Source organism: Zophobas morio, unplaced genomic scaffold, assembly GCF_036711695.1.
Source record: "Zophobas morio isolate AGI-343-1 ecotype UQ-CSIRO unplaced genomic scaffold, CSIRO_AGI_Zmor_V1 ptg000004l, whole genome shotgun sequence".
Lineage (NCBI taxonomy): Eukaryota > Metazoa > Arthropoda > Insecta > Coleoptera > Tenebrionidae > Zophobas > Zophobas morio.
Window position 1 is genome coordinate 7,402,894 of NW_026972109.1, and position 23,889 is coordinate 7,426,782.

General features: G+C 34.0%; 1 protein-coding gene across 1 annotated transcript in view; it reads right to left on the bottom strand.

Moving 5' to 3' along the window:
• The window catches only part of LOC135134644 (homeobox protein goosecoid), a 38,268-nt gene extending 17,453 nt beyond the window's left edge, over positions 1 to 20,815 (bottom strand). The window contains exons 1-2 of the mRNA XM_064063374.1: positions 20,334 to 20,815; positions 14,206 to 14,456 (exon numbers count right to left, since the gene is read on the bottom strand). Of these exons, the coding sequence (XP_063919444.1) occupies positions 14,206 to 14,456; positions 20,334 to 20,589 (507 nt within the window). The 5' untranslated portion in view covers positions 20,590 to 20,815. The remainder of the gene's footprint in view (positions 1 to 14,205; positions 14,457 to 20,333) is intronic.
• Positions 20,816 to 23,889: the final 3,074 nt, after the last annotated feature.

Genomic DNA, 23,889 nt, shown 5'->3' on the forward strand with positions numbered 1-23,889 from the left:
AGTAGTTTGAAAAAATTTCGTCTTGCCTTTGAAGTAATTTTAAGAAATTTCGGGGACCCCTTTTGTTTTATTTTTGAAGTAGTTTGAAAGAATTTCGGGAACCCCTTGTCTCGGTTTTACAGTAATTTGAACGAATCTCGGGAACCTCCTATGGGTCCCGTTTTTTGAAGTAAAAGAATCTTGGGGAACCTTCGTGTGTTTTGTTTTTGAAGTACTTAATTTAAAAGAATCTCGAGGACCTTTTGTGTTTTGTTTTTGAAGTAGTTTAAAATGATCTCGTATTCCGTGATTCGTGATGTAAATAATTTGAAAGAATCTCAGGGATCTTTCTGTGTTTTGTTTTCGAAGTAGTTTGAAAAAAATTTCGTCTTACCTTTGAAGTAATTTGAAAAAAAATTGGGGACCCATTTTGTTTTATTTTTAAATAGTTTGAAACAATTTCGGGAACCCCTTGTCTCGGTTTTACAGTAATTTGAAAAAATCTCGGGAAACCCTTATGGGTCCCGTTTTTTGAAGTAAAAAAATCTTGGGGAACCTTTGTGTGTTTTGTTTTTGAAGTACTTAATTTGAAAGAATTTTAAGGAACTTTTGTGTTTTGTTTTTGAAGTAGGTAGTTTGAAATAATCTCGTGTCCCGTGATTCGTGATGTAAATAATTTGAAAGAATCTCAGGGATCTTTCTGTGTTTTGTTTTCGAAATAGTTTGAAAAAATTTCGTCGTACCTTTGAAGTAATTTGAAAAAAATTCTAGGAGCCATTTTGTTTTATTTTTGAAGTAGTTTGAGAGAATCTTGTGGATAGTTTTGTGTCTTGTTTGCGATGTAATTTCAAAGTATAACGAGGTTCCTTGTCTTAGTTTGTACAGTAATTTGATAGAATCTCGCGCCCCCCTTATGTTCTGTTTTTGAAGTAGTTTGAAAGAATCTCGGAGACCTTTTGTGGGTCTTATTTTTGAAGTAATTTGATTAAATAATCAGGTGGACCCCTTGATTTTTGGTTATACAGTAGCTCAAAGATTCTCGGGGATCCCTTGAAATAACCTTCGACCAATTTTTTTATTGTTATCTCGGTTTAACAATTTACAGTGTGTAATTATTTGTGAGCGATTTCCATACTTATGTCCAGAGAAATAAATGTGTGAACTTCCCTCGTCAATGAAATATCGTATGTACAACAAATCCCATGTCTTCGAAAAATTATAAAACTTAATTTTGCGAATTTAATCTTTTTTATAATAATCCATGTAAGGTACAAAATATCAGTGGTCACAGTGTAACAAAAGCAGGACACGTTAATCGATACACCACCGCCCGATGTTGGTAAGCGGTCGTCTTATACCTATTAATATAAAACGTTATTTTTCCGAGTGGAAAATTCGAGGCGGATTCATAAACGATACGTACAGGAGTATTTTAACTTATAAAATTTGAAGTGACCAAAATCTTGGTGGGATAATTCGAGACATTTTTATTAGTGTTTTAGTTTCTGTACGAAATTCATAAAATAAAATTTGACAACAATCGGAGATTATCTGTCCAATAAAAATCGAGATAGGCTGAAAACGATAAAGCTAATTTTTCGTACGTTGAAAACGTGTACAACCCACACATATTCTGTATAGTGTGACACGTGAATTACGCATTTCTAGATTTGAAATCAAACTGAAACCTGTAGACATCAAAATTTCCTAGAGAGTGAAAACTCGAACCTTCACATAAGAGTTTAACCAAGAAAATCTGCTCGATTTAAAGAAAACCTTGAAAATCAGCCACTTTGACGAACTAGCGTATTTCTATGTAATTTCTCTCTCGAAAAGAAGTGTTTAAAAAAGCGGGAAATTAATGCGGTAATTTCTAGTCTCTCATACGGCTTCCGTGGCTGCGCGGACCTTCCCTTGTATCAAATTAACGTTCCAAACGAACCCAAAGAATATTAATGAAGTTGTTTCACGATTTGCATGTTTCTTATTAATACTGAGCTGCTTCAACTTTTGCCTCATTAACTCTTGCTTAACTTTGATTATTTTCCGAACGGTTAGTTAATTACAAATTTAGATTTGCGAGAGAAGTTGATTTCAGCGCGCTTTTCTTTAAGATATTTTATTACGTCCTTAATTACACCAATTAAGGAGTTGCTGCTTAATATTCACTAAATAGAAATTTAATAACATAAAATCATAAACTTTCCGACGACTCGAGCCAACTTTATTACCAGACTTTCTGTATTAAGTTCGCGAAAGGCGCACTTTTAATTGGAAAGCGTTTTTCATTACGCCGCCCCACGCGCCGCCCACGTCGCAACAAATACGAAAACTCTTTCATCTTAGCCCGAAAAACACATCGTTGATCGTTCGCGAAAAATAGTAATGTAAAAGGTGTCGTTGGGTGCCCTTGTGTCACTCCCCGGTCGTCCCCTGAAATAACTGTCAACGGCACAAGTGGCAACTGTCTGCGCGATTCAATTATTCTAATTCGTTCCTAAGCCGCCTGACATCAATCGGGGTGTGTCTGGTGCCGCCATAGATTTTCCGCTAATCACAGGGCGATGATCCCCCTTTGATTTCCGTCATCACCTGGCGGCGTATTAATTACCTTCCCGTGTACAAATCTAGCTATCATCCCTCGTTAATACACTTTGGGAGGATAAAAAGTCGAGGTGGCGAGACAGGACTGCTTAAGGGTGTACTTATCGTCAATTAAATAAATAATTATGTGGATAGTTGTTCATAGGAGGGTTTAGTTGTTTGAAATGTCGCTGGATTTTTTTGTGTTAAAATCTGCGTCGGTAAAAACTGGGTCTCAAGCCAGATAATGCGAGCTCGGTTAAGAGGCGGGTTTTATTCCCCGCGATGGATATTTAAATATGAGGAATCTTGTCGGCGGCGGTGGCGGCGGTTGGGCGGCGGGCGAGTCCCCGCAATATAAATACCAGGCAAAGCAGTTTAGTTAGTTTAGCAAATGGAGCGAATGTTTTCACAGTCTTCGTTCGCTAGACGTTATCATAGCTCGATTACGGCGGGAAAATATCGCAAAAGGGCCGTTGTTTTTCGTTGCAAATCGTTGCGAAGAAGCGGAGTTTTCCGGTGGAAAAGGCGAATTTCGTGTTTTCAATGAAAATAGGAGGTCCGTTCGTGGAAAACCGGGCCTAATGCTAATTGATCCGGAGATATCTCGATATACGTCTTCGGATGAAAATAAAGAAATAAAAGGAGCAATGCAAGGAATGCTTTATTTCTGAATGTATAATATAATCAAATAAAGCTCGCCTCGCGGATCTTTCACAAAGAAAAAGATTCAATCTGACGAATCAAATATGGCTGGCGACGACGTGCCTTCGAGCGGAGGATTCTAACTTTATCAAATAACTATCTTCTTTTCCTTCAGATAACATTTTTCAATTTCGGTAAGCCGTTGCTTTGGAAGATGGCGAAAACGCTGTACACATACGTAATATAAATATTATTTCGCGTAAGGCAAGTTTTTCGCGGCAATTTAGAGATGCTGTAATAACTTGCGAGATACGACGGCAAAATTGTGACTCTACTTCTTTTTTCGAGTCGGAGCAATCTCTACACATTTGATAACGTTTTAGTTTCGCGAGTCGTAGACAAACACGATATGGCAAGTTCGTCGCTACTGCAAGCACCTAATACCCGAAAGATGTTGACATGAAGTTTTGAGCTTCATCGGGCGAATTTTAATTAAAGTACCTAGTTAGAAATCATACACGTCGGATGAGAAAAGAGAACACGGCGAAGCTAAACCGTTGAAGATGTTTTTAGACAAAAGTGAGCCATGAAATTTTTTTCTTCAGGTTAAATACACTGATTTAGACAGAACAGTTGTCAGTGCGTGGGGAACATATTATCAAGTTGAAACATTTCTGGCTTCTGTCATTAAAATTTAAAATGCCGAAAATTATTTTGATGTAGCAAAAAAAATTTCAATAAAAAGGTACTATCTACAATGAAAAAAGATTGTCCCCAATTCAAGTCTGAAGAGTTAAGAGGAGTCGCTACGTTTGACTCTTACGGTGGTTATGAAAATATGAAATTTTATATGTATGTATCTTGTCCACAATTTTCACTACAGAACTGCGAGGGCTATTTTTTTATACAATTTATCATATATTTTTTAAATTTTGTCGAAATTTTTGCATCACGTATTTTAAAAAATCAATATTTCAGATATGGAAATTTTGGGACCGCGTTGTCACTACTGTTTTCAGCTTGCAAAACTTTAGAAATCGTATCAGATCTTTTTTCTACTTTATTTGTTGGAACTGTGATATACTTAGTAAAAATAAAAGTTAGCAACTTCTATGACACAAGCTTTTTTTACTGTAGGTAGGTAGGTATATCGTTTCTAACAAAAAAAGGCGACGATATATCTAGCATGATTTCTGGAGTTTTGTAAGCTGAAAACAGTGTTGCACACCGTGTTCTGAAATTTTCTTTAATAATTGAGATCTTAATTTTTCAAAATACGTTATGCAAAAATTTCACTAAAATTAAAAGAAAAATATGATCACAAACTGTTTTTAACAAAATTACACTCAGAAAACGTAGCGACTTATTGCGACTTTTAAATTTTTTAAACATTTGTTAATTCAAAAATTTTTATAGATCAATCGCGCAACTGCAGAGAAAATTGTCACTCATGACGAAAATTTCAAAACTTCATCTTTTTGCAAGCGAAAACCCAACGACATTTTTTCGAATTATATATTTAGAAAAGACCTGCAACGACTAATTTGGCAACACAACGAAAAAAAATTGGTCCAAGGTTACTTCGACAGAATTTCCCTCGCCCTTGAAGTACAATTCAACAAATTCCGCTTTGAAAAGTTATAAAAAATTTGTGTTTTCTGATAACTTTGATACCGGGTGTCTGGAAAATGACGGGTTAACTCTCCGCTACGCTTTTAACAATCAACGGGTGCGTCTGGGAAAAATAGTAAAAAAATTCCGTCTCACATTTTGGTGGAGTTATAATGATTTTAAAATTGGTTCTTTTGCTATATTTAGCAACTAAACAACACGTTCATTATCAAAATAACTACTATAAGTAATAAAACTTTTAACTATGCTTAATACCATTTCAGTTAAATGTACAAAGATATGGTTGTGTTCTTTTTGTAATAATTTGATAAAATTCCGTTTGACAACAATGTGTACCTAATATTAACGTTTTATTTTCGGATAAATTTAAAGGAATCTCGTTTTTCTTTGCTGCATGAACCTGAAAAAATCTTTTGAGCTTTCAGTGTTCCATTTTTTACGAATCTGAAAAAGTCTTGAGTCTTATTTTGGGAGATTTTTTTTGTAAATTGTTTAAAAGAATTTTGGGTTCTATTTTTGAAAAATTCTGAGCTGACCTGTCAATTTTGGTACCCCGTTTTTTTTTTTTTAAATTTAAAACAATCTTGAGGTTCTATGTATTACTGTTTGGAAAGAATTTGAAAGTGCTTTGGAGCCTCTAGTGTCTTTTCTTATATTAATTTAATTAAATTTCTTATGATACGTCATTCAAGTCATATCTCATTTGCCAAAATCAGTCTTATCTCAGCAAGTACTAGTCCCGCCCACCCACCCTCTCTTTTCTTAGAGGGCATGTCATTTGCCAAAATGAGTTTTATCTTAGCTACTATTTACTAAGATAAGACTAACTGTGGCAAATTACATACCCTCTAAGAAAGTGGAAGGTGGGGAGGCGGGGCTAGTAAGTACTTGTTAACGTAAGACTAATATTGGTAAATGACATACTATTTAAAAAAATAAAGGTATGGGTGGGTGGCCCTAGTATTCGCTAAGATAAGGTTGATTGTGGCAAATGATATACTTTCCAAGAAAAGAGAGGGCGGGCGGGCGGGGCTAGTACTTGATAAGATAAGACTACTTTTGGTAAATTACATCCTCCAAGAAAATAAACGCCGCGTGGGCGGGGCTAAAACTTTGCTAAGATAGAACTGAACAATATTAAGAGTAGTCACAAGAATGATGAAGGAGTGGGTGGGCGGGGCTACTGTTTGCTCAAAAAACTAGAAAAAAGCTAAACTTAGCTTACTTTTACAAAAAATGATCAAAATTTGAAAACAATACGAGCTTATTTATATGCATAAAGCAGGAATTTTGAACATCTCCTCTAGTGTTTAGTTGGTTATGCTTTAATGAATTTTTCTTTCATTGGTTTTGTTTTTGTTTATAATTTATAAATATCTTATTAAATTTTTCTTTGGTTTATTTATTAATAAAAAGTAACAGCTTGTTTTATTTAACAATAATAATGCACAACGATTAATAACTACTGGTTGTTAGGTTTTTTATTATTTTTTTTTCCCGAAACCTCTGTATATAACGTACTGAATTTGCCATTTTCCAGACACCCGGTATAGTAAAATCTAGTGGTAAAAATGACACCTCGAACAATATATGACAATATGAAATATATTCAAAGCAAATAACCAACCGGAAAGAGGTTATTATTATCAGTGTGCATGCTTAACTTTGATTGTTTGTGTTTATACATCGAAAGAATGTCACGTAGAAATTTGTTTAATTTGAATGAGTTGTCTCCTCAAAACAGAAGATTAAATTTATTAATTACGGCACAATGAAACAAAATGTTTTGAATATGAGTATTATTATACTTATTTCATCATAATTAAGTAAATAAAAACGTGGGTATTTTCCTATTTTCTAGAAAATAAGGATCTTAATTTGATCAATAAAAAATTCATCCAGTTCTTTAAAAAAGTTATAAAATATGATTTTACGATTTTCGTTTTGTGATCACCGCTGTAAAGTAAACCCCAGAGGCATAAATAACACCCCCGTAACTAACGGGATAAAATGTCCTTCAGCACTAGCTAATAGCAATCTGAAGCCCAAGTGTTCATTTATGTTTATACTTTGAAAGAATGTTATGTAGAAATTAGTTTCATTTCAATGAATTTGCCGTCTCAAAACACAGGACCAAAATTATTAATTAAACCAAAATCGAACAAAATGTTCTGAATATTATAATTCTTATTTTATCATTATTAGGTAGATGAAGACGTGCATTTCCGAAAAAATAAAATGACTCGTTGTTAATTTTATCAATGGAAAATTTGTGATGACGTCATCAGTATGGATAATTCTAGTCACAGCACAAAAATAAAGTAGTCACAGCGTTATACCAACGCAAGAACAAAATAATTTTTCAAAATTGGGTGGTGAATCAACTTATTCCTGCTTTGGCTAACTTGAACAAAAAATGTGTGGTGGTTATGGACAACGGACCGTATCATTCAGTGCAGTTGGACAAGCCAACAACATATTCTAGTAAAAAAAGCCAACTGCAAGAATGGCTGCATAATCATAGTATTGAATTTGAACAAAAATGTTCGAAAAAACTACTGTTGGAATTAATTAAACCTTTTAGGACAAATACACAAAAACTTAACCTAATATGATAAATTTAATTTTTCATTGAAAATTTTTGGTTGCCAACCTAATTACTAGATTTACATTTACATTCACATAAAATATGTCGCCGTCCAAAAAATATTTTCGCCAGATTGCTAAACACCGATTAAGGTAATCCAACCTCTGAATTTTTGTAAGCTGTGAACTTTAACAACATTAGACGCCTTAATAACGCTCAGACCTCGCCGGGGGCGGTGTACACGTTGCGTCAACAAAAATGTCGATTTCAAACATCGAATTTGCTCCCGGTAAACATTTAAATCATTGTATAAACAAGCTACTGATTTTATGTTTTAAACAATTCCACTTAAAGTTTGAGGTTTCTCGTACTCGAGCCTCCACGGACTGGTCCATCTCTGTCTGACGCGTTTGGTCTAACGGCTAAAGTTTCTGGGTGGTTCTTGGATGTGTCAGCAACTTCTTATTGACAAGGATCTCGAGTGTCCTCTCGAATTCTTACCTTCACATACATTAACTACTTCTTTACGCATTGTCGCCAATACCAACAACCAGCTTAGTGTTTAATCAAGAGTTTTAGGTCCTAAGTAGTTAATAATGGCCTGTGGGCACATACAAGGAAATGACGATTCTTCGTACGTACTGAGAGTTAGAAAATTCGATCATTGCCGTCCGCAACTTGGGCAATTTGTTTTCCCCTCTTTCGGGCCGCCTTTTTGCCCTCTTCGCGTTTCGAATTACCGCAACACACTCTTTACGTTTGCGTCAATTATGTTATTTCGCGAGGGGACACGCGATACCATACAAGGAAATCGTTTTATTTACATAAGAGAACCAGGGGGAAAGCAATAAAACCTCACTCCGCGAAAGCCTCCCTATTATCACAGCTTTATATGGGAAGCCCTGTTTCTTATTCGAGCAAATTAAGCTCCGTACTGGGATTTCAAAATAAGCAAACAGCTTTTTTCGCCGTTTCTAATATGAAAATCGACTCCACTAAGTGGAAGGAAAAAGCGAATGTTTAATTTTCGTCGTTTTTGGCCAGGTAATAAATAATACCAATTAAAACGCTTAGTTGAATCTCAAAGACTTATTTAAGTCAGTTTTATATAATAATAAGCCTCGTTGTCTACTTTGTTCGCGTCAGATGGTCTTTGATCCGGTGCTGTCAGGCGAGACACTGTCGACCTGCTCATTTAGAACTAATTCCAATTTATCCATTCTCGTTACCCGCGCGTCGTTATAAACGTATGATATGATGTTTGCCGGGACTATTCTTCCGGAAATCGAGCCACGACTAGGGAACAAACGATTCTCGTTTCTCTGTGTTGATGATGCGACAACTACCAACGGAAAATTGAAACAATCACGCCTACGATTGCACACGGATGGAAAGTTTGCACAAATCTACGGTAATGATGTGTTTTCGATTTAAATTACGAGATAAACGAGGTTTTAGAGCGAGGGAAAGTGGAGCGCCGTGTGCTCCTTAAAGGGGTTAAGTGGCATCGTTTCAATGGCAAAATTATGCTTAAAGTATACAGAAAACATTCAAAATACTTATAAGATCAAATATTTCACGCACAAAGTATTCAATGGCGTGAAGAATATTTGGAAACCAACAATAATTACCATCGTCAAACAATACGCTTGAACAATCTCTTTGGTAAAGATCCTCATCAATTCGTGTGCCAATTTTTAGAATTAAAAAAATATTGAATAACAAACTGAATATTTAAAAACTCTTGCTGCGGGATCATAAGCATGTTTTGTGGATTTTTCGACGATTTTTCTAAAAGCTCAATTTTTCAGTAATATGAAATTTTCAACCCCTTTTCGATCCCTTTCGAAACTTACCTGAAGGCATTTTTTGTAGACGTCGACATCCAGAAGTGACTTTCAGTCTCATTCCCTTGAAAACTTCTACCAGTTTTTCAGAATCGCTTAATGACAACTTTTACGATAAAAAAAAATTATTCAAGCTGAATATTTCGAAAACCTTGTTTCGGGACCATAAATACGCTAATTTTTCGAAACAGCTCGTCAAAATCTATAGGTATCCCACAACTTTTTGTGGATTTTTAGAAAACTTTTTCAAAAGCTTGATTTTTCAAAATGAAAATTTTGAGCTTTTTTCGACAAATTTGGAAAATTACCTGATGACATTTTTTTGCAGATTTCGATATATGGAAGTTACTTTCGGTCTTATTTCTCCGAAAATTCCTACCATTATTTCAGAATTGCCCGATCAATTATGTCAAATTTTACGATTTTCAAAAAAATTGACTTTCAAATGGAATATTTCGAAAAGCTCGCTATAAATATTTTTCAAATCAGCGCGTCGCAATCTATATCCCAGAAGTTTTTGTTAATCTTTAATCAACTTTTCAGAAGCTCGATTTTTCAATAGGTGCTTCCACCTAATGAAAATTTTGAGCTTTTTTCGACCACTTTCAAATATAACCTGAAGATTTTTTTTGTAGATTTCGACCTCTGGAAGTTACTTTTGCCCTCATTTTTCCGGAAATTCCTACCATTATACCAGAATTGCCGACGAATTATGTCAAATTTTACGATTAAAAAAATTGTTCAAATCGAATATTTCGAAAATTTCGCTCCCGAATGATAATTATATATTATTTTTCAAATCAGCACATCCAGATTTTTTATTAATTTTTAGACAACATTTTAAAAGCTCGATTTTTCAATTTCTCGTTATGAAAAATTTGAGCTATTTTCGACAACTTTTAAAAATTACCTGCTCACATTTTTTTGTAGATTTCGACCTCTGGAAGTTACTTTCAGCCTCATTTCTCTGGAAATTCTTAGCATTATTCCAGAATTGCCCGATGAAATGTGTCAAATTTTACGATTTAGAAGAAAAACGATTTTCAAACCGAATATTTCGAAAAGCTCGCTCCTGAAGGATAAATATGCTGTATTTTTCAATTCAGCTCGTCAAGATGTATATACCAGAGTTTTTTGTTAATTTGTAAACAACTTTTCAGAAGCTCGATTTTTCAATAAATCCATCTTATGAAAATTTTGAGCTTTTATCGACAACTTTCGAAAATTACTTGAAGATAATTTTTTGCAGATTTCGACCTCTGAAATTTACTTTCAGCCTTATTTCTCCGAAAATTCTTAGCATTATTCCAGAATTGCCCGATGAAATGTGTCAAATTTTACGATTTAAAAAAAAATTTTCTTTCAAATCGAATATAGGTATATTTCGAAAATCTCGGTCCTGCAGAAACAGCACGCCGCGATCTATATATCAGAATTTTGTATTAATTTTTAAACAACTTTGTAGAAGCTCGATTTTTCAATTTCTCCTTATGAAAATTTTGAGCTTTTTCGACAACTTTCGAAGATTACCTGAAGAAATTTTTTTGTACATTTCGACCTCTGGAATTTACTTTCAGCCTCATTTCTCCGAAAATTCTTAGCATTATTCCAGAATTGCCCGACAAAATCTGTCAAATTTACGATTTAAAAGAAAAACGACTTTCAAACCGAATATTTCGAAAAGCTCGCTCCTGAAGGATAAATATGCTATATTTTTCAATTCAGCTCGTCAAGATGTACCTACCTATATACCAGAATTTTTTGTTAATTTGTAAACAACTTTTCAGAAGCTCAATTTTTCAATACTTCCCTCTTATGAAAATTTTGAGCATTTTTCGACCACTTTCAAAAATTATCTGAAGATTTTTTTTGTAGATTTCGACCTCTGGAAGTTACTTTTGCCCTCATTTTTCCGAAAATTCCTACCATTATTCCAGAATTGCCGACGAATTATGTCAAATTTCACGATTTAAAAAAAATACTTTCAAATCGAATATTTCGAAAATTTCGCTCCTGAATGATAAATGTGTTATATTTTTCAAATCAGCACGTCGCGTTCTATATATCAGATTTTTTGTTAATTTTTAAACAACTTTTTCAAAAAATCGATTTTTCAAAACTCAAAATTTTCACAAGGAAACTCATAAAAATTGTGAGTTTTTTTCGACAACTTTCGAAAATTATCCGATGACATTTTGTTGTAGATTTCGACCTCATTTTTCGGAAAATTCCTATCATTATTCCAGAATTGCCCAATGAAAAGTGTTAAATTTAAAAAAAAAATGACTTTCATACCTATCGAATATTCGGAAAATCTCGCTCCTAAACGATAAATATGCAATATTTTTAGAAACAGCACGCCGCGATCTATATATCAGAATTTTTTATTAATTTTTGACAACTTTTAAAAGCTCGATTTTTCAATTTCTCCTTATGAAAAATTTGAGCCATTTTCGACAACTTTTAAAAATTACCTGCTGACATTTTTTTTGTAGATTCCGACCTCTGGAAGTTACTTTTAGCCTTATTTCTCCGAAAATTCTTAGCATTATTCCAGAATTGCCCGATGAAATGTGTGAAATTTCACGATTTAAAAGAAAAACGACTTTCAAACCTAATATTTCGAAAAGCTCGCTCCTGAAGGATAGATATGCTGTATTTTTCAATTCAGCTCATCAAAATGTATATACCAGAGTTTTCTGTTAATTTGTAAACAACTTTTCAGAAGCTCGATTTTTCAATACTTCCCTCTTATGAAAATTTTGAGCTTTTATCGACAACTTTCGAAAATTACTTGAAGATAGTTTTTTGCAGATTTGGACCTCTGGAATTTACTTGCAGCCTTTTTTCGCCGAAAATTCTTAGCATTATTCCAGAATTGGCCGACGAAATGTGTCAAATTTTACGATTTTCAAAAAAAATTCAATTTCAAATCGAATATTTCGAAAATCTCGGTCCTGAACGATAAACATACTATATTTTTCGAATGAGCACGTCACGATTTATACATCAGAATTTCAAACAGCTTTTTCAAAAGCTTGCTTTTTCAATCCTTGTTTCTTATAAAATTTTGAGCCTTTTTCGACCATTTTCGAAAATTAGCTGAAGTCTTTTTTTGTATATTTCAACCCCTGGAAGTTAGTTTCGGCCACATTTCTCCGAAAATTCTTACCATTATTCCAGAATTCCCCGATGAAATGTGTCAATTTTTACAATTTTCAAAAAAAAAGGTACTTTCAAACCGAAAATTTGGAAAAACTCTTTCCTGAAGGATAAATATATTGTATTTTTCAATTCAGCTCGTCAAGATGTATATACCAGGGTTTTTTGTTAATTTGTAAACAACTTTTCAGAAGCTCGATTTTTCAATCTTCTCTCTTATTTTGAGCTTTTTTCGAAAATTTTCGAAAATTACCTGAAGATATTTTTTTGTAGATTTCTACCTCTGGACTTTACTTTCAGCCTCATTTCTCCGAAAATTCTTAGCATTATTCCAAAATTGCCAGATGTAATGTGTCAAATTTTACGATTTATAAGAAAAACGACTTTCAAATAGAGCATTTCGAAAATCTCGGTCCTGAACGATAAATACGCTATATTTTTCAAATCAGCACGTCACGATTTATAGATTAGAATTTTTTGTTAAGTTTTAAACAGCCTTTTCAAAAGCTTGCTTTTTCAGTACTTGTTCCTTATAAAATGTTGAGTCTTTTTCGACCATTTTCGAAAATCAGCTGCAGTCTTTTCTTGTACATTTCAACCCCTGGAAGTTAGTTTTGGCCACATTTCTCCGTAAATTCTTACCATTATTCCAGAATTCCCCGATGAAATGTGTCAATTTTTACAATTTTCAAAAAAAGGTACCTTCACACCGAATATTTTGAAAATTTCGGTCCTGAACCATAAATATGCTATATTTTTCGAATCAGCACGTCACGATTTATACATCAGAAATATTTGTTAGGTTTTAAACAGCTTTTTCAATACTTGTTCCTTATAAAATTTTGAGCCTTTTTCGACTATTTTCGAAAATTAAGCTGAAGTCTTTTTTTGTACATTTCAACCTCTGGACGTTGGTTTCGGCCACATTTCTCCGTAAATTCTTACCATTATTCCAGAATTCCCCGATGAAATGTGTCAATTTTTACAATTTTCAAAAAAAAGGTACCTTCACACCGAATATTTTGAAAATTTCGGTCCTGAACGATAAATATGCTATATTTTTCGAATCAGCACGTCACGATTTATACATCAGAAATATTTGTTAGGTTTTAAACAGCTTTTTCAATACTTGTTCCTTATAAAATTTTGAGCCTTTTTCGACTATTTTCGAAAATTAAGCTGAAGTCTTTTTTTGTACATTTCAACCTCTGGACGTTGGTTTCGGCCACATTTCTCCGTAAATTCTTACCATTATTCCAGAATTCCCCGATGAAATGTGTCAATTTTTACAATTTTCAAAAAAAAGGTACCTTCACACCGAATATTTTGAAAATTTCGGTCCTGAACGATAAATATGCTATATTTTTCGAATCAGCACGTCACGATTTATACATCAGAATTTTTTGTTAAGTTTTAAACAGCTTTTTCAATACTTGTTCCTTATAAAATTTTGAGCCTTTTTCGACCATTTTCGAAAATTAAGCTGAAGTCTTTTTTTGTACATTTCAACCTCTGGAAGTTGGTTTCGGCCACATTTCTCCGAAAATTGTTACCATTATTCCAGAATTCCCCGATGAAATGTGTCAATTTTTACAATTTTCAAAAACAAAGGTACTTTCAAACCGAATATTTTGAAAATCTTGCTCCGGGACCATAAACATGCAAAATTTGCTTGCTTGGCAAACCTGCAGCACTTAAATAAGTGTTCGAGTCTTTCACATATTGTAATTTTTTTCAGCTATATTTAAAACTTTATCTTGTGTTTCGTACCTCCACTCGCTCCTCCTTCAGGTCGACTTTCAGCGCCAATTGCTCCCTGAGCACCACGTCCGGGTAGTGAGTCTGTTCGAATGTAGCCTCGAGTTGCTCGAGCTGCTCCTCGCTGAAGATGGTACGGTGGCGGCGCTTTCTCTTCGGCGGTTGATGCTGAGGGTGGTGACCGCCATTGGCCATGGAGGCGGCCTGAGACGCCGCCGCCAGCGCATGGACGTAACCGGGATAGAGTCCGGGATATGCCATAGCTGGAAAATATGTACCGTACATGTGAATGGACGGACTTTGCACTGGTTTAATTGCTGCAACAAGAATATAGGCATCGGAAAAAGTAATTTTTGGCCGGATCAAAACACCGCACCGGAAAAGTTCGGAACCAATCTGGTTTGCTCGGGGGGCTGTTTGAATATTGTTAAATAATAATATTTTCTTAGCGGTCTGCCGGGGGCGCTCCGTTTTTCCCCTTTTTCGCATGCATGAAGGAACTAAGAGAAGTTACTTAAAAACTGCGGGATTTTTAAATAAGGCGATTTTAATCTTGTGGGAATTATGTTTAAAAGCTTACTTTTATGGTCTGTTTGGTCTGGGAAGTTTTTTCTTTTATTATTTAGGACGTATGGGGCGGCGGGGGGTGGCGACTTGATGTGGAGGAAATGCAAAATGCGGTGCTGAGAACAGCTGAAGGTGATGTTTACGGGTTTAAGTCGCCGTGAATTCACACTTGATCAGACGCCGATCCTCGTCACATTACCACGGAATCTCCATATTCTTAGAGGATTTGCACAACACTTATTGATTTTCTACTTAGGTATTCCGGGCTTCAAGCGTGAATGCGTGCATAGTGATCAGTGTTGTGACTGACACGGTGTTCAATGGATTTTTATTTAGGGCAGATTTAGAGGAAGAATCACAAAGGTGAGAAAAGCTGGGCGGGGGAAGGGATGTGTGTGGAAGTGGTGTAGGCTTGAACGGAGAATTTTAACAAATTGAGTCACAGAGAAAAGTGAGCTTTCGAAGATATCTTTATTGATAGGAAAAATCTTGGGTCAAAGTTTTTACAAACAGGGAAAATTTTACTTCCCGAAAAAAAGCTTAGTCTACCACGTTAAAACACTTGTAAATAAACAAAAGTCACTAAGTCATTAAAAAAAAAACATTTCTCGATGGAAACTTCACTTTAGTGGGTGAACTCAAGGTCAGTTTCGAGCACACGCTGCTCACAATGACGTAATTAATTTACCTGCTACAAAGCTTTGACGCGAGCGATATTGGTTTGCTATTTACAAGCTGTGGTAGTCACAGACAATAAAACGGAGCTTATTAAAAACCGTCACTATGTAGAATACAAAACTGAAGCTTTCACGTTTAATTTATATTAAATAATTTTTTCAAGAGATTCATTGTTAGATTTTTATTTGCAAATTTTTAATACTTACTTTATAAAATGAATTAATTAAAATTATGCGGATACTAATTATTACTATACCTACAGGGTTCTAGTACAAAGTCCCGGAACGATCGAGTAACCATGTTATTTGAAATTTTTTTCTGAAATTTGCTTTAGATATATGGCGACTTGATTACAACATTTTTCCCTTTTTTATCGTTCTTGGTTTGACAGGCAGGGCCGCCTACTTTTTTTATGGAACGCCCAGATTTTTTCACATTTTCTGAAGCAGAATAAAAAACTACTCTCAGAAATTACGAACATGTTTATTTCTACAGATACAAATAATAAAAAAAATCACATAAAACATCAAGTATTGTAAAATCATACCTAAATAATTCATTGAGACATTTTGTTGATCGATTACGTCACTGCCAAATTGTAAACGGAGAACACTTTGAACATTTATTGTAGTCCCATTCATGGTTTATTATTTATTAGTATTCTCAGAGACGACGTGATTTTACAGTATTAGGTGTTTTTTGTGAATTTTTTGTTGATCATTTCTAAAATTAGTTTTTTATTCTGCATCAGAAAACGCTAACCAGACTTTTTTAATCATCCTCACCAACAATGTGATGACGTTATCTCAAAATTGTACGTAGTAAATGTTATTTAAATTTTATAAAACAGCATATTCCTATAACTGTAGTTTATGAATCTCTCTTATTTTTTGCCTTAGGTATCCGATTTTTATAAAAACTTCACAACACAATGCTTTGAAATCTTGCCAACATTTTAAGGTTATGGTAACTATGGTAAATTGTTAATCAAATTGTATTCGATAAATAAATAAAATAAATAAATAAATCTCCCTCCTAATATTGATAACGTCATCTCAAAATTTTGTGTAATAAATGGTTTATAAAATTTGCAAAATATTGTGAGTCGATATCTACGAATAATTGTGGTTTATCAGTGCATTAATATTTTTTAGAATTGTTTATACAGGGTGACTCAAAATAATTAATAAATGAATTGTGTTATTTTATTGATTAAATCAAGAACACTGCAGTTATTTAAATAGATATATCTACGTTTCCTTGCATAAATGTTGATGACGTTATCACGAAATTTTATAATGAAAACACTCACTTGAAACGTACGCATAGCACGCTTCTTCACCTTTATTTTAACATTAGATACCTACATATTTTTATTTTAACTTATACGAGTTAAGGACCAATTATTATTATTTTTTATAATATAGGGAAGTAATTAAAATTTGTTTAAGCGAACCCTCCAAAAAATTTGAAAAAGGATGCATCCACAATTTTTGTGACTGACTGACTCCTATTAATGTTTGTGATTTTTTTGTCAGGCTATAGCTCCAGACAAAATGACCCCGACAAAATAGCTCCGTGACAAAATACCTCAAAAAGAAATTATTATTTTTATTTCACAAAGTATACTAGTCCAAAAGGTATAAGGTTATATGACCATCATAAAAGTAGTTGACCGCAAATAAATACCCTCTTTGTGTGGTTCGCAATAAGCTTACCTGTTGGCAATAAATCGTCTTCTAAACATTTCTTGCTCACATTTAACAGGGCTGGCTTTCAAAGCGAGTGGTAATTTCGGAACCCTCAGCGGCTGCTAGTAAAGAAATAGTGGAGTGGTGGATTTACATATTTATTATTATTATTATTAAATAAACTTTATTTAGTGAAAGCTGCCCCTGAACGAAACCACAACGGCCGGTCGAGCTGCAGTGGACACGTTATTTACGATCCTAAAACCTTTTCTACTGTAAACATCTTAAATTTGACACAATGGGATGATTTTATGATGGCAATATAACCTTATAGCTTCTGGTAAAATGGCCGTCAAATTATACCTGGGGCGCGGTCGTGCTGCCACTCATTGAAGCGATTAGGGTGGTTGTAATTTTTATTACCCTCCACTGTTTGGGCACAGCATATCTCTTATTTAAGTACTAACTGAATAGTAACGCGGCATTCGCCCAAATTTATGGCATCTATAAGCTGTGGTTAAGGGTTCATTGACCGCTTGAGTCGTTCAGCTTATTGTGACGGCTACTTTATACTATACTGGCTAGCCAGTGAAATTTTTACAACCCTGCTCGTGCTTACACCGCCATGTATTTTAAACATTTTAAACTATTATAAGTTGAAATGACAGCCAAAAATGATTCAGGTAAATTTTCACTCACAATTGCTGCTTCCTCAGTAATATAGCTTGCGCCAGACTCATTTCAACACATCGAAAACGATAAATCGAAAAATCTAAATGACAGAACTAGACAACGCAGTAAATGCTATGACAAGTGCCATGATGACGTGCGTTTCCAAGGCAATACGTCTAAAGCTCATACGATGTTTCTTCAAATATTGGACCTTCTAGAGTTTTTAATAATTTATAATAGTTATTTACAAGTGAGAAACAAATAAAATATTGAACAATACACGCAAGGTTCGGGTTTTACTGGCTCCATATCCTTCTGTCCGCCAGTAAAAACCCTTTTACCATACTAGTAATGTTAAATACTATAACACACTAAATTTCTACTGAAGAAACAAACTGTTCTAAGAAAATCAACCAAATCCCAAATATAACATATGCAGCAAACACCAAATATGCAGTAGTATATATAATATGCGATTATGCCTCTATTTACAAATTAGCTAAAATAACAATTACTTAATTGAAAACAGAAATAAAAAAAAGACATATTTGTATATACTGTACAAGTTAGGAGTCGATATGTCTAATAATTTGGAACATGTTTTTGCCTGTCTATGATGTTTAATAAAGAATAGTGCATGCAAATATTTGTTGTTAAAATTTTGCTCTCTTCGGGAGATTTTTAGATAATCGGCTATTTTGACAGAGCTATTTTGTCGGAAGCTATTTTATGCGGAGCCATTTTGTCGGGGTGCTTTCGTCAAAAATAGAAAAAAAGTCGCGAATTATATTCTAAAATTAGTTTTAACTACACAGAGTGTTATGTTTTTAAGGTGTAACAGATAACTCAGTTCTTTTAAATGACCCTATATATTTCTACATATTTCAATTGACCTATTTCTAGGTTTTACAATTACAGTTTATTTTTGAATTTCCGATGCGATGTTGCCACATTATTTCAATTTTCTTGAAATTTTTTAGCAATAAAAGGATTACGAAAAAATCTTTAAAATCTGTGTTACAATAAACAAAGTACGCGCTTTATTGTCGTATAAATAAAATTAAATCTTCATATACAGAGTGTTTGTAAAAAATCTAAACCATCGTGCATTTTGTTACAGTAAGTATCTAAAAATTTTTCTGTATGTAAAGGTGCTCCGATTTTTTACTTTTTGAAGAGACACATCGTATTGGAACAATGTGAACAAAAATAGAGTAAGATGCAGTAATAAAATACAGGGTGCTCTATTCGAAAAGACTAAAATATACACATGTGAACATTCTAAAGTTTTAAACATTTTTATAAACACTCTGTATATTAAAATTTCATTTAATTTTTACCACAGAAAAGCGCTACCTACCTTTTTCTATCCCTCCACAAAATATCGTAAGAAGATTTTAAAAGTGACCCCTATGGGATTTTTTGTGAATCTTTCCATTACCAAAAAATTTAATGAAAGTTGGAATAACGTGGCAATATCGCATTGGAAATCCAAAAATAAACTGTGGTTATAGCCTAGAAGGAGGCTAATGAAAATATGTCAAAATATATGGAGTGTTCTATTAAAAAAAAAGTTGCCTCAAGAACAAAATACTCTGTATAGTTTAAAATAATTTTAGGGTATTTATATATCTAATATAATTAATAAGATATAGAGGACCGTGCGTTTAGTCACTCACCCTGTACATACAAACTACTTTTTAAAAATTCCTAAGAGAATATTTTTTTTGCTAGAATCATTTATACTAAATTAAATTGTGCACGGAAATTTTAATTTTTTTGTCCAAAAATACCTCTACAGGTTATATATAATAAATATGTACAGTGTGTTCCAAAAAATAGCCTTAGTCTGTAGCTATTTTTTTTGATACGTCAAATGAAATCGTTTTACCTAAATATATGATTTAATTTGAAAAATTAATTTGCAAAATTATTTGTCTTATGACCACCTATATATACTAATATACTTGTATTTTTTTTTCTGAATTCACTGATATGATCATCATACTTTAATATTCTCAAACATTAATAATTAAATATTTGCAAAAAAATATTGTATAGGTATCCACTGAATTATTATTTTCGTGTACTTAATATAAATTTAATTTTCAAATTTAAATACTTCTGTACATTGATAAAAGTTACCAAAATTGTCAAATTTGCTTCCAAAATGTATACTATGCCTACCTACACAATTGTGTCAATTGTGTCAATTGTGGGAATTTGTTGTTCTTTCGAAAAATTATGTTTTTTTGGCGCAGTAAAACAAAACTTAAGTACAATAAATTTTCAAAAAAATTGCAAATAAAACAACCTTTTCAGCAACATCTGAAATAATGGTAACTATACTTGAAATATGATTAAAATGACCAGCGATAAACCTATGCCTATTGGATTTTTTTTAAGTTTTAATATACGTTAGAAAAGAGAAAAGCAAAAAGTTCCTTTTTTTTTCTGTGAAACCCACACTTAATTTTTTTTTTGACAGATTTTTATCTACAACTTTAATCCCTCCACCACGTGCTCACTTACCCAGAAAATCCGCCGACGCCGCGCCGAAGCCGCCGGCGGCGGCGATGTGCCCCAGATGCAGCCCTGGGTGTTGCATCAGCGGCCTCGGCGACGCCGGCTTAGGTCTCGGTGCCAGGATGCTGTCGATCGTGAACAGGGAGCTCGCGCTTGTCGTGGCCGTCGCGGCGCCTCGCTTGAACACCGGCCGGAAGCCCTCCCCCAGGACCATGCTGCCGAGCAGCGGGCGCTGGCTCGGCTGCGCCGACGTTTCGACCATCCTGAAGTCGTCTTCACTGTACGTCTCGTCGGCGACGTCGCACCACTCCAGGTCACTCTCGCGTTTGACAGTAGCCAGTTTTCCGGCTTTCGTGCGTCGTCAGTGGCGGACTGGCACGCGAGAGGCATGTGTGCGTGGATGTTGAAGTTCGGGCCCGCCTCCGGAGCGGGATTGGCACCGAACGGGCGAGTCGGCCAATGGGGCGGCGGATGCGGGGTCGCAGCCGATGCGTTTCAGCGGCGAGCGGTGCGCGCTAAATGGTACAAATTGAGCTGTCGTTGGAAAGATGATATGTATTTAGGGGTGTTTTGTGTGGATGTGTGTGAGATGGGGTTGGGATGTGTTTATTAGGAGACGGGGTGGGTTTTTGGTATTATGATGGGAGATGTATGGGTCGGATGGGGATGGGGATGGGAACGTGTTTTATTTATGTAGGTACGAAGGAGGATTAAAGTGACGGAGAAGGAAAAAAATGTAAGGGGATCAAGGATGCTAACTGTACTGCGATTATGAATATTAGTTTGATAATGATAATTGTCAAGGGAGAATTTTGGGATAATCGTTTTTAGATCTAGTAGGTAGGCAGCGGATATAAAGAGAAGATTAAAATCATGTGACGAAGGAACTGGAAATTTCCATTACATTCTGAATCAACTACATAAGGTACTATAAAGAAAATTAAATCTTAATAGACATAAACGTGTTAGAAAATAATTAAAAAAGGATTTAGAAACAGTTTCTAATTGTCTACAATTTTTGTATTTAATGTTTTGTGCTAAAATAATTAGAGGAGCGGATTTTATGAAATTTGTATATCCGTTATTGTTTGCATACAAGTCTTGATATTTAATATGTACTGCACGAATCATGCTAATTAGAAATGAATACCTACAGCTATAAAAAAATTGCATATTTGCATATGTTTGCCTTCTGCTGCATATTTCACGTAACGGGTGCATATTTTGCATTTTTATTAATTTTTGTGCTGCTTTAAAAAAATGATTGACATTCTATCGGCATTTATCTAGAAAGACGAAATTTCATGAATCATATTGCTAATATTGTCCTGACTTTCAAAACTAGGAAAGGTTTGGGTTTTATGGTAGTTTGGAGAAAACACTGGGTCCTTCAAGGTAAATTCGGGCCCGAATTACTTTTGGAAATACCGTTAATTCCCAATCTTTTTGTTCGTGTATTAATAGTACCTACGTTTTATGGTGGTCGAAAGGACTTTATCCTGTTATTTTTCATCGTGAGTTTGCATTGAAAGCATTTAAAGCGATACAGGTCTGTCAATATGTCGAAAATAACTCAAATTAATTTATGGACTAAACCTTTTCCTGAAATTATTCTTCAAGAAGGAACTTTGTTTTGTCGTACCTGCTCTAAACCGATAAGTATTTTTACATCTGTGGACGTAGGACGCAGTTTTTCTATTTACAAATACTTAGGTACATACTTTAGAATCGAAAAATATTTCAGAATAAATTGTTACCAAAATAGTAATTAAATAGTCGATTACTACTATTTTTTAATTTGTTCTGTTTATATTTATACTTTAGTATAAGAATATTATCTTTAAAAATGTGACTTTTGTATTTTTTGTAATAAAACGTAAGCTCGGGAAACCTCTTTTGTAATTTGTAAATAAATTTAGTTGTTATTACGTTTTTTTCTAATTTTTGGAGCATATCTCTGCATATACTAAGAAAGTTATTGCATATTTGCATAAATTTGATGCATATCATATGATCATATTTCCCAAAATTTTGCTGGATATTTTCCGCTGTCTACTTATGTATAATATTATTATTTTCAAATCTGGATTTTTGGGTGGAGAATTCATTTTTGAACTACCTATCTACAGTTTAGAGGATTTACTTTATAAAAAAATCAAACGTAAAATTACGATGTTCAGAAGTATGTACGTATTTTGTCTTGTATTTGAAAAGTACCTATTGATATTATTTACCGATTTATAACAATATCTTCTAATATAACGGTCACTTTTAAAATTCCTTATATTATTAATTCCACAAATGTTAATTTTTTAAAAACAGAGAGAATGGAAACCACATTTCACGGTGGTGGAACTTATTTTGTCTCTAGCATGCGACAAAAAATTACTGGACACCCTGTATTATTGACAAATTTTCATCAATTTTACATATCTATACGCATCATAACTAAGCATAATTTTTTCCTTCGTTTACGTGATAACTATTAAGTAAAATCTCTGTAGGTATCTAAGTTATTTAAAGATTTAAATTGACAAATTTTGTGATTGTTCTAGTTGTGTGAATTTTGCAATGCATTGCTGAATGAGAAAGGTTTAAAAACAAAGAAGATATGCAAATCAGATGTAATTCAGCTTTGGTTATAATTGGAATTTGAAATTTATGCAATGTACATCCTTTATGATCTGATGAATAATTGCAACTAATTACAGGTGGCTAGTGTTAATTTATTTTTTGTATATTCTAAATAATTGCATATTTGAGATTATCTCGTGGAAATAATTTCCTCTCCCTCCATTTCTTAGAATAAGAAAACTGCAGAAATTATTATTTATTTTATACTTATAGTCGTTCTCTTAAATTCATTATTTTTGTTTTTTTGTGATGTTAAATTAGTACATTATGGAACTAGTGGATGAAGTTGAATTTCAACGGCGAGAGTGATTTTTTCACACGAGCGAGTGCAACGAGCGAGTGCGAAAAAGAAACTCGAGCCGTTGAAATTTCTTCATCCGCGAGTTGCATATACTATTTTTTCTAAGAAATTAGGAAATAAATGTTTGTTTATGGTAGGTATTTTATTTTTGAAATACATTAACTGTAATAGAACAATTTGTGCAATTATCACCAATAATATTTACACTTTTATCGTAAGTATTATTTGAACTTGTATCTTTGTTTAAACTTAGTTGGCTGCTTCCTGTATCAATAACTGCACTTGTATCAGATTCGAAAATGCCGCATTGGCAGCATTCAAAATTTCTTCAGAAACTTCGTCAGTCTCACTCATGTTCATTGTTTTCACTTGTGTAAACTAGCAGTATTAAACGTCAAACACTAACGGGTCGTCCAGCCTAGGCGTCATGATTTTCGAAGCGCGCGAAGCGGACGGTGCGGTCGGTGCAGGCGATACGCGACACGTTTCGCTAGCTGCGAAACGCTCAGGCTGGACGACCCGTTAAAATCGTAGACGGCCGAGTATTTTTCCACTAGAGGGTGAAATGAAATTTCATCCACTGCCAGCGATGGGAAAATGACAAACTTCAACCTTAATGAGTAGAAA